Source organism: Heptranchias perlo, chromosome 6, assembly GCF_035084215.1.
Source record: "Heptranchias perlo isolate sHepPer1 chromosome 6, sHepPer1.hap1, whole genome shotgun sequence".
NCBI classification, from domain to species: Eukaryota; Metazoa; Chordata; class Chondrichthyes; order Hexanchiformes; family Hexanchidae; genus Heptranchias; species Heptranchias perlo.
Window position 1 is genome coordinate 75,542,498 of NC_090330.1, and position 17,566 is coordinate 75,560,063.

The 17,566-nt window shown below is 45.9% G+C and overlaps 1 protein-coding gene across 1 annotated transcript in view; it reads left to right on the top strand.

Moving 5' to 3' along the window:
• Positions 1-6,684: 6,684 nt before the first annotated feature.
• LOC137323202 (aspartic and glutamic acid-rich protein-like) overlaps positions 6,685-17,566 on the top strand; it is a 97,848-nt gene continuing 86,966 nt past the window's right edge. Inside the window, exons 1-4 of the mRNA XM_067986710.1 lie at positions 6,685-6,921; positions 9,243-9,438; positions 10,111-10,213; positions 12,379-12,448. Of these exons, the coding sequence (XP_067842811.1) occupies positions 6,685-6,921; positions 9,243-9,438; positions 10,111-10,213; positions 12,379-12,448 (606 nt within the window). The remainder of the gene's footprint in view (positions 6,922-9,242; positions 9,439-10,110; positions 10,214-12,378; positions 12,449-17,566) is intronic.

A 17,566-nucleotide genomic window follows, 5' to 3' on the forward strand; every position in this document is an offset into this window, starting at 1 on the left:
AACTGAAGGCCGAGGTGCTACAAAGAACCCGTGACCTAAAGAACAGATGGTGGGTGGAAAGAGCACAGGAGACTCAGCAACTCGCCGACAACCATGACGCACGTGGCTTCTTCAGTGCAATTAAAGCCATCTACGGTCCGAGTACCCAGGGACCTACCCCACTGAGAGCCAAAAATGGAGAGGCGCTCATCAAAGACAGAGAGGCAGTCAACGCCCACTGGAGAGAGCACTTTGAGGACCTCCTCAACCAAGACGTAGTCCTCGACGCAAGTGCCATCGACACCATCCCGCAACACGCTACCCGCCACCATCTCAGCACAACCTCAGCCTGCTGTGAGGTCGAAAAAGCCATTCGACAGCTGAAATACAACAAGGCCCCCGGCGCAGATGGAATCCCCACTGAAGTAATAATATACGGCCGAGAGGCACTCTTGACACGAATACACGACCTTATCACCCTTGTCTGGAAGGAAGAGAACATGCCAGGAGATCTCAGAGGCACCGTAATTGTGACCATCTTCAAGAAAGGAGATAGGTCCGACTGCGGAAATTACAGAGGGATTTCCCTACTGTCTGCCACGGGAAAGGTCATCGCGAGAATCCACCTCAATCTCTTCCTTCCAGTGGCCAAAGAGCTCCTCCATGAGTCTCAATGCGGCTTCCGCCCATCAAGAGGCACAATGTACATGATCTTTAGCGGGCGACAAGTCCAGGAAAAGTGCAGGGAGCAGCATCAACCTCTGTACATGGCCTTCTTCGATCTCGCAAAGGCCTTTGACTCTGTCAACCTTGAAGGATTGTGGAGTATCCTCCTCAAATTTGGCTGCCTGCAGAAATTCGTCACCATTCTCCGCCTGCTCCATGATGACATGCAAGCTGTGATCCTCACCAACAAATCCACCGCAGACCCAATACGAGTACAAACTGAGGTCAAGCAGAGATGAGTCATCGCACCAATGCTCTTCTCCATCTTCCTCGCTGCAACACTCCACCCCATCACCATGAAGCTCCCCGCCGGAGTGGAGCTAACCTACAGGACAAGCGGGAAACTGTTCAACCTTCGACGCCTCCAGGCCAGAACCAAGACCACCCCAACTTCTGTCATCAAGCTGCAGAACGCAGAACCTCCTGCTGATTACCACCTACCGTCCTCCCTCAGCTGATGAATCAGTCCTCCTCCATGTTGAACACCACTTGGAGGAAGCACTGAGGGTAGCAAGGGCACAAAATATACTCTGGGTGGGGGACTTCAATGTCCATCAGCAAGAGTGGCTCGGTAGCACCACTACTGACCGAGCTGGCCGAGTCCTGAAGGACATAGCTGCTAGACTGGGCCTGCGGCAGGCGGTGAGCGAACCAACACGAGGGAAAAACTTACTTGACCTCGTCCTCACCAATCTACCTGTCGCAAATGCATCTGTCCATGACAGTATTGGTAGGAGTGACCACCGCACAGTCCTCGTGGAGATGAAATCCCGTCTTCGCTCTGAGGACACCATCCAACGTGTTGTGTGGCACTACCACCGTGCTAAATGGGATAGATTCAGAACAGATCTAGCTGCTCAAAACTGGGCATCCATGAGGCGCTGTGGGCCATCAGCAGCAGCAGAATTGTATTCCAGCACAATCTGTAACCTCATGGCCCGGCATATTCCTCACTCTACCATTACCAACAAGCCAGGGGATCAACCCTGGTTCAATGAGGAGTGTAGAAGAGCATGCCAGGAGCAGCACCAGGCGTACCTAAAAATGAGGTGCCAACCTGGTGAAGCTACAACTCAGGACTACATGCATGCAAAACAGCGGAAGCAACATGCCATAGACAGAGCTAAGCGATTCCACAACCAACGGATCAGATCAAAGCTCTGCAGTCCTGCCACATCCAGTCGTGAATGGTGGTGGACAATTAAACAACTGACGGGAGGAGGAGGCTCTGCAAACATCCCCATCCTCAATGATGGCGGAGTCCAGCACGTGAGTGCAAAAGACAAGGCTGAAGCGTTTGCAACCATCTTCAGCCAGAAGTGCCGAGTGGATAATCCATCTCAGCCTCCTCCCGATATCCCCACCATCACGGAAGCCAGTCTTCGGCCAATTCGATTCACTCCACGTGATATCAAGAAACGGCTGAGTGCACTGGATACAGCAAAGGCTATGGGCCCCGACAACATCCCGGCTGTAGTACTGAAGACTTGTGCTCCAGAACTAGCTGCGCCTCTAGCCAAGCTGTTCCAGTACAGCTACAACACTGGCATCCACCCGACAATGTGGAAAATTGCCCAGGTATGTCCTGTCCACAAAAAGCAGGACAAATCCAATCCGGCCAATTACCGCCCCATCAGTCTACTCTCAATCATCAGCAAAGTGATGGAAGGTGTCGTCGACAGTGCTATCAAGCGGCACTTACTCACCAATAACCTGCTCACCGATGCTCAGTTTGGGTTCCGCCAGGACCACTCGGCTCCAGACCTCATTACAGCCTTGGTCCAAACATGGACAAAAGAGCTGAATTCCAGAGGTGAGGTGAGAGTGACTGCCCTTGACATCAAGGCAGCATTTGACCGAGTGTGGCACCAAGGAGCCCTAGTAAAATTGAAGTCAATAGGAATCAGGGGGAAAACTCTCCAGTGGCTGGAGTCATAGCTAGCACAAAGGAAGATGGTAGTGGTTGTTGGAGGCCAATCATCTCAGCCCCAGGGCATTGCTGCAGGAGTTCCTCAGGGCAGTGTCCTAGGCCCAACCATCTTCAGCTGCTTCATCAATGACCTTCCCTCCATCATAAGGTCAGAAATCGGGATGTTCGCTGATGACTGCACAGTGTTCAGTTCCATTCGCAACCCCTCAGATAATGAAGCAGTCCGAGCCTGCATGCAGCAAGACCTGGACAACATCCAGGCTTGGGCTGATAAGTGGCAAGTAACATTCGCGCCAGATAAGTGCCAGGCAATGACCATCTCCAACAAGAGAGAGTCTAACCACCTCCCCTTGACATTCAACGGCATTACCATCGCCGAATCCCCCACCATCAACATCCTGGGGGTCACCATTGACCAGAAACTTAACTGGACCAGCCATATAAATACTGTGGCTACGAGAGCAGGTCAGAGGCTGGGTATTCTGCGGCGAGTGACTCACCTCCTGACTCCCCAAAGCCTTTCCACCATCTACAAGGCACAAGTCAGGACTGTGATGGAATACTCTCCACTTGCCTGGATGAGTGCAGCTCCAACAACACTCAAGAAGCTCGACACCATCCAAGATAAAGCAGCCCGCTTGATTGGCACCCCATCCACCACCCTAAACATTCACTCCCTTCACCACCGGCGCACTGTGGCTGCAGTGTGTACCATCCACAGGATGCACTGCAGCAACTCGCCAAGGCTTCTTCGACAGCACCTCCCAAACCCGCGACCTCTACCACCTAGAAGGACAAGGGCAGCAGGCGCATGGGAACAACACCACCTGCACGTTCCCCTCCAAGTCACACACCATCCCGACTTGGAAATATATCGCCGTTCCTTCATTGTCACTGGGTCAAAATCCTGGAACTCCCTTCCTAACAGCACTGTGGGAGAACCGTCACCACACGGACTGCAGCGGTTCAAGAAGGCGGCTCACCACCACCTTCTCGAGGGCAATTAGGGATGGGCAATAAATGCCGGCCTCGCCAGCGACGCCCACATCCCGTGAACGAATAAAAAAAAAAGACAACGCCTGCTTGCGCGCACACACAGTGGCCGAGCTACAAACCATCGTCGACACATTCACCGAGGCGTTTGAGAGAATGGGCCTCAGGCTAAATATCTGGAAAACAAAGGTCCTCTACCAGCCCGCTCCTGCCACAAAACACTGCCCCCCGACCATCAAGATCCATGGTGAGCCTCTGGACAGCGTGGATCATTTCCCATACCTCCGGAGCCTCCTCTCGGTGTGAGCAGACAACGACGATGAAATTCAACATTTGACTCCAATGCACCAGTGTTGCCTTCGGACGCCTGAGGAACAGAGTGTTTGAAGACCGAGCCCTCAAATCCAGCACCCAGCTCATGGTCTCCAGAGCAGCTATGGTCCCCACCCTCCTGTATGCATCAGAAACATGGACAAAGTACAGCTGACACCTCAAATCCCTGGAGAGATATCACCAATGTTGCCTCCGCAAAATCCTGCAAATCAACTGGAAGAATAGGTGTACCATCGTAAGCGTTCTCTCCCAAGCTAATATCCCCAGTATCGAGGCACTGGTCACGCTCAACCAGCTGCGATGGGAGGGCACATTGTCCGCATAACCGACACAAGATTCCCTAAACAAGTGCTCTACTCCGAGCTCCGCAATGGCAGGCGATCATTAGGAGGGCAGAGGAAACGCTATAAGGACACTCTCAAAGCCTCCCTAAAAAAATGCAACATCCCCACCAACACGTGGGAATCACTTGCCCTAGAATGCCCAAACTGGAGAAGAAGCATCCGCGAAGGCGCCAATCGCCTCGAGCGTCACCGAGTGGAGCATGTGGAGGCCAAGCATAAGCAGCGGAAATAGCGCGCAGAATCCAGAGCGTCTCACCCACCCGCCTTATTAAACACTACCTGCCCCACCTGTGGCAGAGTCTGTGGCTCCAGGATTGGACTATTCAGCCACCGCAGAACCCACCCCCCTGGAGTGGAAGCAAGTCATCCTCGACCCTGAGGGACTGCCAAAGAAGAAGAAACAGGAAGGATGTAATGGCACTAGAGAGGGTACAGAAGAGATTTACGAGGATGTTGCCAGGACTGGAGAATTTTAGCTATGAGGAAAGATTGGATAGGTTGGGGTTGTCCTCGTTGGAACAGAGGAGGCTGAGGGGTGATTTAATTGAGATGTACAAAATTATGAGGGGCCTAGATAGAGTGGATAGGAAGGATCTATTTCCCTTAACAGAGAGGTCAATAACCAGGGGGCATAGATTTAAAGTGATTGGTAGAAGGATTAGAGGGGAGCTGAGGAAAAATCTTTTCACCCAGAGGGTGGTGGGGGTCTGGAACTCACTGCCTGAGAGGGTGGGAGAGGCAGAAACCCTCAACTCATTTAAAAAGTACTTGGATGTGCACCTGAAGTGCCGTAACCTGCAAGACTACGGACCAAGTGCTGGAAAGTGGGATTTGGCTGGGTGGCTCATTTTCAGCCGGCGTGGATACGATGGGCCGAATGGCCTCCTTCTGTGCCGTAAATTTTCTATGATTCTATGATTCTAAGATTATGGCTATCAAATTCTATTAAATTGGGTCTTATATCTATGGAACTCACTGATCAAAGGTACTTTGATGTATCTCACTTAGGAATGTTGGAAGTGTAAAGATAAAATCTGCTTTTGGAAGACCAGTTTTTGAATTCCTGAGCAGAACAATTGTGGCCTCGAATATAAATCTTCTCTGAAACAATGAGGGGAATTTTAACCCCACCACCACAGGTGGGAGAGGGGGTTAAATTGTTAAAAATGTGAAAAGCAAATGCGCAAATTTAACCGCGGCGGCTTTGGGTGCGTCCGAGTAATCCGTTCCGGAGATGCAGGTCCATAATTATAATATTTAAATGAGGCTCCTTTCCGGAGATTTTGGCAATTACTTGAAATTAATGCCTCCTGCACAGGTTTCCTGGGGTTCAGGACGCAAGATTGAGCAGCACTTCATGAGGATGATTAAAGATCAGGAGTTCCAATATCAATAAAGGCTCAGTGCTCACAACTGCTTTCTCAATACCATTGCTAACGGTTTGGTGAGAGTACTTGTTGTGAGAGATTTATCGGTACAGTTTGGAGGTGTTCACACAGGACCGGTGGCGTCATGGCTGCTTTTGATTGGACTTCAGATGAGGAAGACAATCAGCATCAGCAGCAGCGAGGACATGCTGTGGAGGGAGCTGCAGGTGGACAGCAGAGAGGAGAGTTATAGAGGGGTCGAGGTCGCAAGAGACACTACCCATCTAATAGGGTCTATAGACAGAGGCTTCCTTGACCTCTCAGAAAAACAGTGCTTCCGAAGGCTGAGATTGTCACGTCAGGTGGTCACAGACATCTGCAGCCTCCTAGAAGAAGACCTGTTCCCTGCTGGACCTGGTGGCCATGCATTACCAGAGGTGTGAAAGTCACCACCGCCCTCAATTTTTTTGCCTCTGGTTCTTTCCAGGGTGCCACTGAAGACATATTGAGGGTCTCGCAGTCGGCTGCACATAAATTCATAAAGCAGATGATGGAAGGATTGTTCGCCAGGGCTGGGAGCTGTGTAAACTTCCCCTGTGATGATGCTAGCCAGAACGAGCAGGCATTCTGATTTGCATCTCTGGCTGGCTTCCCACATGTACAGGGTACCATCAACTGCACACGTGGCAATCCGAGCACCCCCAGATCAACCAGGAGCATTCATCAACCACAAGGGATTTCATTCTATTGATGTTCAGCTGATGTGCAACCATAAGAAAAGGTTCATGAAGGTCTGCACCAGATACCCTGGGAGCTGCCATATTGCTTTCAGCCTGTCCAACATCCCCGACCTGTTCGTACCTGGAACCACCCTTAATGATAGATGACAAAGCACACCTCCTTCAAGCCTGGCTGATGACACCTCTGAGGAACCCCACCAATGAATCCCAAGAGCGCTACAACGCCAGCCACAACCAGATGTGTCACCAAGCAAGATATTAGCATGCTCAAGATGCCCATCAGGTCTGGACGCACCCTTCAGTACTCACCAACGAGGGTCTCTAGGATAATCCTGGTATGCTATGTTCGGCACAACATAGCGCAGCAGCAAGGACTAGAGGTGGATGAGGAACAAGCTGCTCAGCTCTCTTCATCTAATGAGGATTCCAATGGAGAGGAGGAGAAGGATGAGGAGGAGAAGAAAGATGAAGACGGAGCTCCCAACGCCAGACCAGTCGCTCACATTGCTGTTGGAGTGTTTCCCAAAGCACAGGAATCACGCTGAGAATGCTTCAAAATTGCACCCCTGCCTCAATGTGGAGAAAATTAAGTAGTTCAACTACTTAAACTATCTCAACAACTGTGTCGAGTATCATCCCGCCGGCTTTAATTGCCGGTGGGACTTCCGCATTCGGGAGGCACGTGCACACCCAGACCCGTCAGTGGGGAACCCGGAAGTCTGCGGGTTGGAGCCGGCTTCCGAACCCAAAAAGGATTTCCCCGATTTTCAGAGCCTCCCACCCCAACGCACCCGCAATTTCCCGGGCAAATTGAGCCCTAAATGTGTGTAGCATACAGTCATTAAGCCTGCATTATTTCAACAACAACCCTGTCCATTAACTCAATTCCCAGCTTTAGCCAGTACATTTTCACAGACTCTGCCTCCACCACAAAGCCTTGCTTGGCGGGAACATGGATCAGTGATTCAGGCGTGAGTTCAGTGTGCCTAATTTTCCAGTCAGGAACGCGTGAATCAGATACAATAATCTCTGCACCCAGATATCCAGTCCATGCTTCCATCAAACAAGACTCCACGCTGAGATCAGATTCCCTAAAAATGTATCCCCGTAATGCATCTAAGCCAATGAGACTGATAATGGCATCAGCAAGCACTCTTTATGCAGAAAAGAACTTGCTTTTGCACAATATCTTTTTATGTCCTTGGAACATTCCAAAGTGCTTCACAGTCAATGAATTACTTTTGAACTGTAGTCACTGTTATGTAGACAGCATGGTAGCCAATTTGCACACAATGAGGTCCTACAAACAACAATGAGATAAATGACCAGTTAATGTGTTTATGGTTGTGTTGGTTAAATTGATGATGTGGGAAGAACAAAATAAAAGGATTTTAGACAGTCACAATTTTTTCCCAGTGTTTTGGGGGTTGACTTCCTTGATCCTGTGCATTTTTCTGTGAAAATCATAAATCAGTGTTCTTGCTAATAATGTCTGAATGAGTACATGAACTGAGGTAGAGAATTAATGATAGACTGGTCAACTGAAGGATTTGACCTGCAGTCTCACTCTTCAACCAACCAATGCATTCACAGCTCCCTGCTACAATGCACATACCTGTATAGCACTGCTTAATTAAGGAACAGCACGATTAACGCAAACTGTTATGGCAGCAGCTTTGTTCCTCAGTTTTATTTAATTATAATATAGGTAGAACTAACGAGTCACAAACTTCAGAATCCATTAATATATTAAAAAAGAATACAAGGATCTATGCCAGTGCAGGCTAATGCTCAACTGCGGTCTGTAAATATTAGCATTTGTAAGTTAAACAATCCCAAATGCTGGAGGACTTTAATAGAGTGTGTATTTCCTAGCTGCAAAGTGTACTTTTCGGGCCCATGCACCTCATTTTCTATTAAAGTTTTCTTCTGTCTTGTTGGATTGCAATTGTAAAATAATTGGTTTAATCAATCACATGTACAGTAATGATGTCATTTATCTCAAGAGGCCTCTAATGTCAGGTGATGATCATTAATCTTTAATGGGGTGTTGTTTGCGGAGTCACAAGAGATATCTGCTTACATTCTTTCAAGAACAGGAATGTTTTATAAGTAATGCACTGAAAACTTGATTTGAAGCCTTTTGAACCCAGTAGCCTCTGGCTAAAATATTTGTAGTTTCTTAAACAGTAATGTCACATTATCATTACAGGTAGGAGAATTACATAGAAATGACAACACGGAAACAGGATGTTCAGCCAGTGTTGTTGTTCATCCTCCACATGAGCAGTAGTCCTAATCCCATGTGCCCACTGTGTTCTCATATCCTTTTATCCCCCTTTCCTTCAACTACCCATCTAATCAAATCTTTGATGGTCTTTGTTTCAATCACTAATTCTGGTAGTCATGATGTGGAGATGCCGGTGATGGACTGGGGTTGACAATTGTAAACAATTTTACAACACCAAGTTATAGTCCAGCAATTTTATTTTAAAATAAAATTGCTGGACTATAACTTGGTGTTGTAAAATTGTTTATAATTCTGGTAGTACATTTCACAGACTCACAACCCTGTGAATAAAAAAGTTTTGCCTGCTCTTTGCCCTAAATCTCTTACATTTAATCTTATCTCTATATCCCCTTATCATAGATCTTTCAACTACTGGAAACAGTCTGTCCCATTTCTTTCATAATTTTAAACATCACTATCAAAACGCCCTGTAATCTCCTAGTAAACAGGCCCATTTTTCAAGTCAAATTATTATTTCTGGTTAATCTCACCATTTTACAATTTTTATGCCAGAGACAATGTGTTATTTTTGTTCCATAGTTTTGTTACCTTGGACTGCATTGTAAAACAGCAGATTCAGAGGGGTCTGTTTTATCTAAGAGCAGGATCGGTGCTTGGGGGCCTGAGGCAGATGAGAAACCATCCAACCCTCTGCAGCATGAGGCCCGGGAGATTTTAACACCTGAGCCTCACCCGCATGGTCAGCCCAAACCCAGCAGCAAGAACTACCTATCTGGTGGGTGGCAGCAGGATTTTGGGCAGCAGGAGGGAACAGTTCCCTACACTAAGATGTGTGTAGGAGGGGAGTCAGGAGGACATCATGGTCAGTGAAGAGGGAGGGAAGCTGGGGCAGGGGAAGCCCAAGGTTTCCTTGTGGGACCCAGAGGAGCATTCTGCATCCATTTCTCCTGCAAGCAGTTCGAGTTAATGAGAAGAAGTCTAGCAGTTGAGAAGGGTGTGCCTAGTGGCATAGAAGAGGTGAAGTAAAAGATGTGGAGGTATGAGCCTGGAGGAAGGGATTGTAGGGTTGGGTGTGTAATTAATTGCTGGTTGGGGAGTTGGGTATCCATAATGCAAAATCCCAAGGTTTAGAGACCCCTTTAACTTAAGTTCATTGTGCAGGGTTAGTTATACAAATATTGTTACAAGGGGTTGAAGAATGTGTTGATACCCAGTTTGGACAAGGAGGAAAAGGGAGAGTGTCCAGTGCATTACCTTGCCTGTTCTGATGAGGTCATTAAAATTCTTGGGGTACTGGTGGGCAATCTTGGGAATGAAAGAGTTGGCACTCAGTTCTAGTACCACCTCTCCTTTCAGGTGACATTCCTAGCTGGCTTGCTGGCACAGATACCCAGGAGGGCTTGGAGGTCCAAGCCAGAAAAATGATATGTTTTTCTTCTGTGCTCAGGTGGCATGCTGTGCTTGCTTGTTTGGCTACTTGTTCCAGAGGGCCCTGCTGTAGAAAGTCTTGAGAAGTATAATAAAAGATCAATGACTTATCTCAAAGTTACGTGAGTGAGCCCAGTGCTGCTCCTTCCATACCTGGTTGTCCCCCAGTCTGCTGCTGGAGTGTGCAAGCGGAGTTGTCTTTTTAAAGGTTGTACTCCAGTTGCAATGCATTCCAGCAGATTACACCCATTTTACACAGGATTTACCTAATCCCCACTCCAATGGATATGCAAAGGAGCTGTCCCAAGAAACCCGTGTGGAACTTCCTCTCCTGACCACTGGTGGACACAAAAGCTTTTCCATTGGCATCGAAACAGCGCAACTCTCAGTGTGAAAATTCACCCTCTGAAGCCTGGATTTTAACTCCAGGCATGAATGTGGCATGTGGAGGCTGAGGTGGGCAGGAAGTGCTCATGACGGTGCTGGCATGAGGCCCAGGTCATTTTAATTCCCGGGCCTCATTACCATCTTCTAGGACAGACTTCCGCACGATCCCGGTGGGAATGATGAGGAGGCCAGCAGGTGTGAGTGGGATTTTGCGTGGGAGGAAGCTGCTGCCGGGGACTCGAGGAGGTCTGCTGACAATCGCTGTTAGGAGAGTGGAGCCCAAGGCAGGAGAAGCCCAATGTTTCCTTGTGGGGCCCAGAGAAGACGGCTCCTGCTCCTCCTGGTCCACAAGGAAAGCTTCAAAAAACTAAAAACTTAAACTTACCTGGTCCTGTTCTGACCAGCTGAACCTGTTTGTACTAGGTTTCACTGGTGGCTCCGGCACAGGTATCACTGCCATGATTGGTAGTTATGATCGGGAGGGGGTTCTGAATGAAGTCATCACCCAGGCGGGCGGCTCCTGGCAGCCCGGCAGTTAAAATGGCAACAGGCATGAACGTATTGGGAATACACCATTTAGCATCAGGCTGCTATTTTAACCATCCACCTACCCTAAAAGGTTTAGCGAAAAAAACACATAAAAAATCCGAAACATTTTCAGGCCTGATTGGCAGCTTCAAAAAATCTACTTCTACAGGAAAGACCATGCCCATTTTATTTGAGGGAGCTGCATGACAAGTATGGAACAGGAGTCACCAGGGAGAACACTAAGTCCAGTATAGGACCAGTTTAAACTATTTGGTGTGGATTTATGGATTAGAAAGTGGACTGAAATATTGGCATTCGAGCTGCTAGTTTTAAGATGTTCTTTGCACTTTTTAATTGGCACTATGGGTAGGTATAGGTTTTTAATCACCATTCTCACTGATGATGTGTTTAAACTGATTTACCAATTCAAATAGGTTGGCATTGGGCTTCCCATTTTTCTACACTGCAAAACATGGTGCGCAGGGAATCAAGCATGAAGGACTATGTGCCCAATTTTGCAACCCATGCTCACCCACATAGAGGCTCCATGCTGCCAATAGAGCCATGTAAAATTGGAGCCAGATTGGCTTCCCTTTAAATCTAGGAGGTGCCCTGCTTCTGACCTTTTAGCTAGGTTTCTCAGCAATAAAGGAAAGATCTCAGCTTTGAGGAAGCCATTGATTTTTTAATTATCTATTTACATATTTAAAATAGATTATGAATTAGCTAAGATTTATGATGCTATCTGAGCTTTTCAAGGAAGAAAGAAGAAAGAACTTGCATTTATATAGCATCTTTCATAACCTCAGGGCATCCCAGAATGCTTCACAATCAATAAAGTACTTTTGAAGTGGAGCCACTGGTGAATTATAGGGAAACGCGGTGACCAATTTGCCCACAGCAAGGTCCCACAAACAGCAATGAGAGAAATGACCAAAATGACTGTTTTGGTAATGTTGATTGAGAGATAAATGTTGGCCAGGGCAGCAGGAGAAATCCCATGCTCTTCTTCGAAGACCTTTTACATCTGCTTGAGAGGGAGGCGGGACCTCGGTTTAACATCTCAATCGAAAGACGGCACCTCTGACAATGCCGCACTCCCTCATTATTGCATTGAAGTATTAGCCTAGATTATGTGCTCGAGTCTCTGTAATGTGACTGGAATCCACAACTTTCTGACTCAGAGGCAAGAGTGTTACCACTAAGCCAATTGTGAAACCATTGTACTTCATAACGAATTCCTCCTCATCAATTGTCTGTGGGTTTAACATTTGTGTTGTAACATCTTTTAATGATGCAATAGGGTAGATTTTATGAATATGTGTACCCGGGAATAAGCTTTGCAGGTCAGAAGCACATCTCACGAATTCAGGTGTGAAGGTCAGAATACCCGCATGCAGCAAGACCTGGACAACATCCAGGCTTGGGCTGATAAGTGGCAAGTAAAATTCACGCCAGGCAAGTGCCAGGCAATGACCATCTCCAACAAGAGAGAGTCTAATCACCTCCCCTTGACATTCAACGACATTGCCATCGCCAAATCCTCCACCATCAACATCCTGGGGGTCACCATTGACCAGAAACTTAACTGGACCAGCCACATAAATACTGTGGCTACAAGAGCAGGTCAAAGGCTGGGTATTCTGCGGCGAGTGACTCACCTCCTGACTCCCCAAAGCCTTTCCACCATCTACAAGGCACAAGTCAGGAGTGTGATGGAAAATTCTCCACTTGCCTGGATGAATGCTGCTCCAACCACACTCAAGAAGCTCAACACCATCCAGGACAAAGCAGCCCATTTGATTGGCACCCCATCCACCACCCTAAACATTCACTCCCTTCAACACTGGCGCACAGTGGCTGCAGTGTGTACCATCTATAGGATGCACTGTAGCAACTCACCAAGGCTTCTTCGACAGCACCTCCCAAACCTGCGACCTCTACCATCTAGAAGGACAGGGGCAGCAGGCACATGGGAACAACACCACCTCCACATTCCCCTCCAAGTCACACTCCATCCCGACTTGGAAATATATCGCCATTCCTTCATCGTCGCTGGGTCAAAATCCTGGAACTCCCTACCTAGCAGCACTGTGGGAGAACCTTCACCACATGGACTGCAGCGGTTCAAGAAGGCAGCTCACCACCACCTTCTCAAGGGCAATCAGGTTTGGGCAATAAATGCTGGCCTTACCAGTGACGCCCACATCCCATGAGTGAATTAAAAAAAACCCGACTTCTAGCACTCCAGACTTTACAGTGATTAAAATAAATGGTCAGGAAATCAAAAGTGCCCTGAATTAGATGCATGTACTTCTGTGTCAGGTTCTCCAATCCGTGCTCCCGTATGATGTAACTATATGTGTGATATTTCGTTGTCATAACCAGGCTGGCCATAAATATCTACATATCTTGCAATCATGCTCACCCCTCTGTCAGTTCCTATGCTTGTCTATTGTCACTGTACCATTCAGATCCTCTGTGTTTATCATTATCAAATAATGATAAACACAAACCATATTAAAGTACTTCAATTTACAAATTGAATAGTCATTGGGGACTGTTTGTTTACAGGAAATAAACTACTTATGTTGTAACCAACATAACTCATTCACACCTGTGCCCCTGGGAGTTATGTGGCTGATGTTATTTGGTGGTTATTTATCCATAAACTATAGGTCTTTGACAAATAAGAACTGATATTGTGCGACACCGCTCTGGGTGTCCAATTCTCTGATCTACATTGCCATCAAATGAAACACAGCATTGGGAATGGAGTCTCACAACTTCCAGGCTGCATTGTCAATGTACAATGAGATGCCTGTGAGATGTGCAAATTACCCTGTCCTGAGGAAGGGCTCATTACCCTCCGATGTCTCTGATACCTGTACATAATCATATCATCGTCACTCATGGAATAAACTGTGCATCTTATTATTCATTTGCTATTAATTCATAAAAACAACACCGACATTCTATTTATCAAAGAATATCTTGTGTTTTTCTAAGGTAAAGTTTAAATGCTTGAATTTGGCTGGTATTCTGCTATTGATGAAAAATTGTTTTACTTGTGGCAATATAATTTTATATTTAATAATCATTAAGCCTTGAAAGATTTCTGCAGTTTACCACTTTACTCTAACTTTGTTCCAGATTTTTATACATTTGAAGTTACGATACATTTTCTCACTTAAAGAAATTAACTGGATTGGAAAATTCATTAAAAATGCAACAAAATATGTTGCAGTACTGATCGGAAGGTCCCAGATTTCATTATTGTTCTGTTCCAAGTTAGCTGATCTCAACCAGTGCAACAGTTGAAGCCCTGCGGTGACCCTCAACAGCTTAGGGCTAATTGTTGTCCAGTGACCACTGCTGTTTGGCCATTGGGTCAGAGCAGGATTGGAGCCAGCTATGATTCTCTGCACAATCTAATAGCCTGCTGATGCTCACTGGTTGGGTTCACAATGAGCATTTGGGCAAGAGAGAGGGCAGCTGAAGCTTATGGAACTGTACCTCACAATAGTCACTTCCTTCAGAAGAAGGGAGAAAATTGGAGAAATAGAACTGCAAAATGCCTTGTCCCATCTCTGTGTTCAATCTAGATATAATAATACAATTTAAATAGCCATGCAATGTGTCTGGGAGAATTGTGAGAGAATTCTATAGGGTAAATTTTCAGAGACTCCACTCCCAATGCGGAATCTCATTCGATTTCTGCACTCGGCTTGTGGCACTCCTGATTTTTCTGGTCATTAAAATTAATGACGGTAAAATCAGGAGCAACATAAATAAGGCGTACTGACTTTTGTGTCCAATTCTCCAATTCACATTCCCATCCAGCAAGCCTAAAGTGGAATCTCTCAAAATTTACCTCCACATGTTTTTTTAGGATGAATTACTTTAAAACCTCTGTGTTATTAGCACCTCAGGCAAACAAGAATCAGCATGTATTATCTTTACAATCCATTGCTATTACTCATATGTTTTGAAAGCAGTCTGTCATTGGAACAACACCCAGTTAGCTTTAGGGCATTGGAAATCTTAGCGTACCATAAATATATCTGGTCAGTTGCTTGAGATTTTTTCAGGCTTTGAGAAGAGACACAAAACAATAAATGAACAGGAGTTCAAGTATTGTGTCTTCGCTGTTATCATTTAAGAATTATCAAAGCTTATGATGTTTTCTCCATGAAAGCTGTTTTTATTCCCTTGTGGTAATGATTGAGTTAGTTGATCTGTCAACTCCCACTAGTGGCTGACACTTAAGCTGATTTTTCACTGTTTATTTTGTCTCTCCTTTGGGCAAAAGGGAGGATAATCTAAATTCAGCACCGAGACAGTTAATCTTTGTTGATGTGGGAGGACAGCTGTTAGAAATCACACAGGAGGCTAATGTCCATTTACCCAAATGTCTGTGTTTTTGTTTAATTTGTTGTTGGGATGTGGATGACTCTGGCAAGACAGCCCATCCCTAGTTGACCTGAGAAAGTTGCAGTGGTCCTTCTACACAAACTGCTGCAGTCCTTCTAGTGATGATGCTCCCACACTGATGTTGATTAGGGAACAATGGTGTGAGGTAGTCTTCATCATTCTTTAAATAAATGAATGTTTTTTTCCATGTTGCTAGAAGAAGCATATTACTGTGACCCTCTTCTTACCGCAATGTAGAGTGAGTTCATTTAGACTACCATAGGCCTGAAGGCAGCCAGTGACCCACGATGTACCCAATATCTTTAAATTTCAAGAAGGAATAATTAAATAAATTACTTGAAGCATAAACAAGAGAATTTCTTGCCTTTTTTTTCATGCAGCGCCAGAAATCACTGAATTCTATTAAGAACTTACACCTCTCCATCTTGCTCCTTACAGGTCCCTCTCATGTAACCATGGTCCTTACCATTTGTTGTCTATACCTCTCAGCTGTCTGGCACTACAACACAATTCCACAGTCTCTTTGGGTTCCTTCCTGGTGCCATCCTCTTATCTGATCCCCTTTAATCAATTCCAGCCACTTTTGCTCTATCTGGAATATCCCTGCTACTTCTACATCTCTGTTCCTTTAGGACCTTTTAGCTCCTCCAGACTGGATCGGGCCCCTTTGAGGCCGTTGTTTCATTAAGTTTACTTGGCCCTGAGTTGTTAGCACTATGCCATCTTTCGGATGAGATGTTAAACCCATCTGCCCTCTCAGGTAGAGGCAAAAGATCCCATGGCACTATTCGAAAAAGAACAGGGGTGTTCTCCTGGTGTCCTGACCAATATTTAACTCTCAACCAACATCACTAGAACGGTTTATCTGGTCATTATTTCATTGCTGTTGTGGGACCTTGCTGTGTTCAAATTGATGGGCACGTTTCCCTACACTAAATCAGTGAATACTCTTCAAAAAGTATTTAATTGGCTGCGAAGCACTTTGGAACGACTTGAGGTCATGAAAGGTGTTGTATAAATGCAAATTCTTTCTTTCTTTTCATTATAGCAATCAAAACTATATTGGCCCAGATTTTGCTGAAAAAATAACGGCATGGAAATGACGCACGCCATTATTAATGTGCAAATCGGCCATCAACTTATAGCGAGGAAGAGATATCCCGTGAATTGTGAATCACCACAAGTTGCTGGCCGATTTGCGCCACTCCGCCGTTAGCCTCGTGAAGATGGCATCTTGCACTTAACCTTCCTGTGATTTTCATGAAGTTGCTGCACCTCCACATTAATTGACAATTAAATTCGCTACAGAAAGTTAAGTCTAGTAATTAACAGCATAAGTACCCCTTTAATGACGTGATAAGTGTTAATGACTGCCAATCAACCTCGCTTGCCCAGAAAGTGAACAATTAAAACTGTGGACTCCCATTCCTTCAGGTTGTGAATTGCTGTTGGAGATTTTAAAAATGTAAAATTTAAAAATTAAAATTTATTTTCTTACTTTTCCTTTCTGTTTTTCTCTCTCTTTCTTTCTTTCCCTCTCTTTATTTCTCTCTCTGTGCCTGATTTTTGAATTCACCCCCTCTATTTCACCCTCCTTCTCAGTCCACTGTTTATTTCTCAATCCTTGAATCTCATTGGTTAAGGAGATACACTGTTTGTCCCATTGTTCACTCAGGTCCCAGATGACCAGTTCTTCTCACTGTGCCGTTATCAGCTCGCAATTCCTTCAATTTTGTGGGCAAAAAGATTTTGAGCTGAAGACTGCAGGAATAAATCTAACTAACAGGGAATGCCATGAGGTGCCCCACTCCAGCAAATTCTGGGCCATTATATAATTCCATGTGTTTACACCAGAGGGTGCCGTCATCATGGAAGTAATGTTGGCGACACTTTGGTAAGCACTGAGCCAAGTGGTACATGGTCAGTAAATTAGAAAATGCAGTGCCCCTGAAATTTTATGGGGGTTCTAACAATTTCTTAACCCCAGAGAAACAGCTGAATATTGCCATTTTCACAGTTCCCTGGCAGTTCTCCAATCTCCTGCAAGTCTAGTAGTAACCCTGCAGAATTATCCAGAACTCAGTTCCAAAAACAAAACAATGGTGAGAAGTATTAGCAAAAAACAG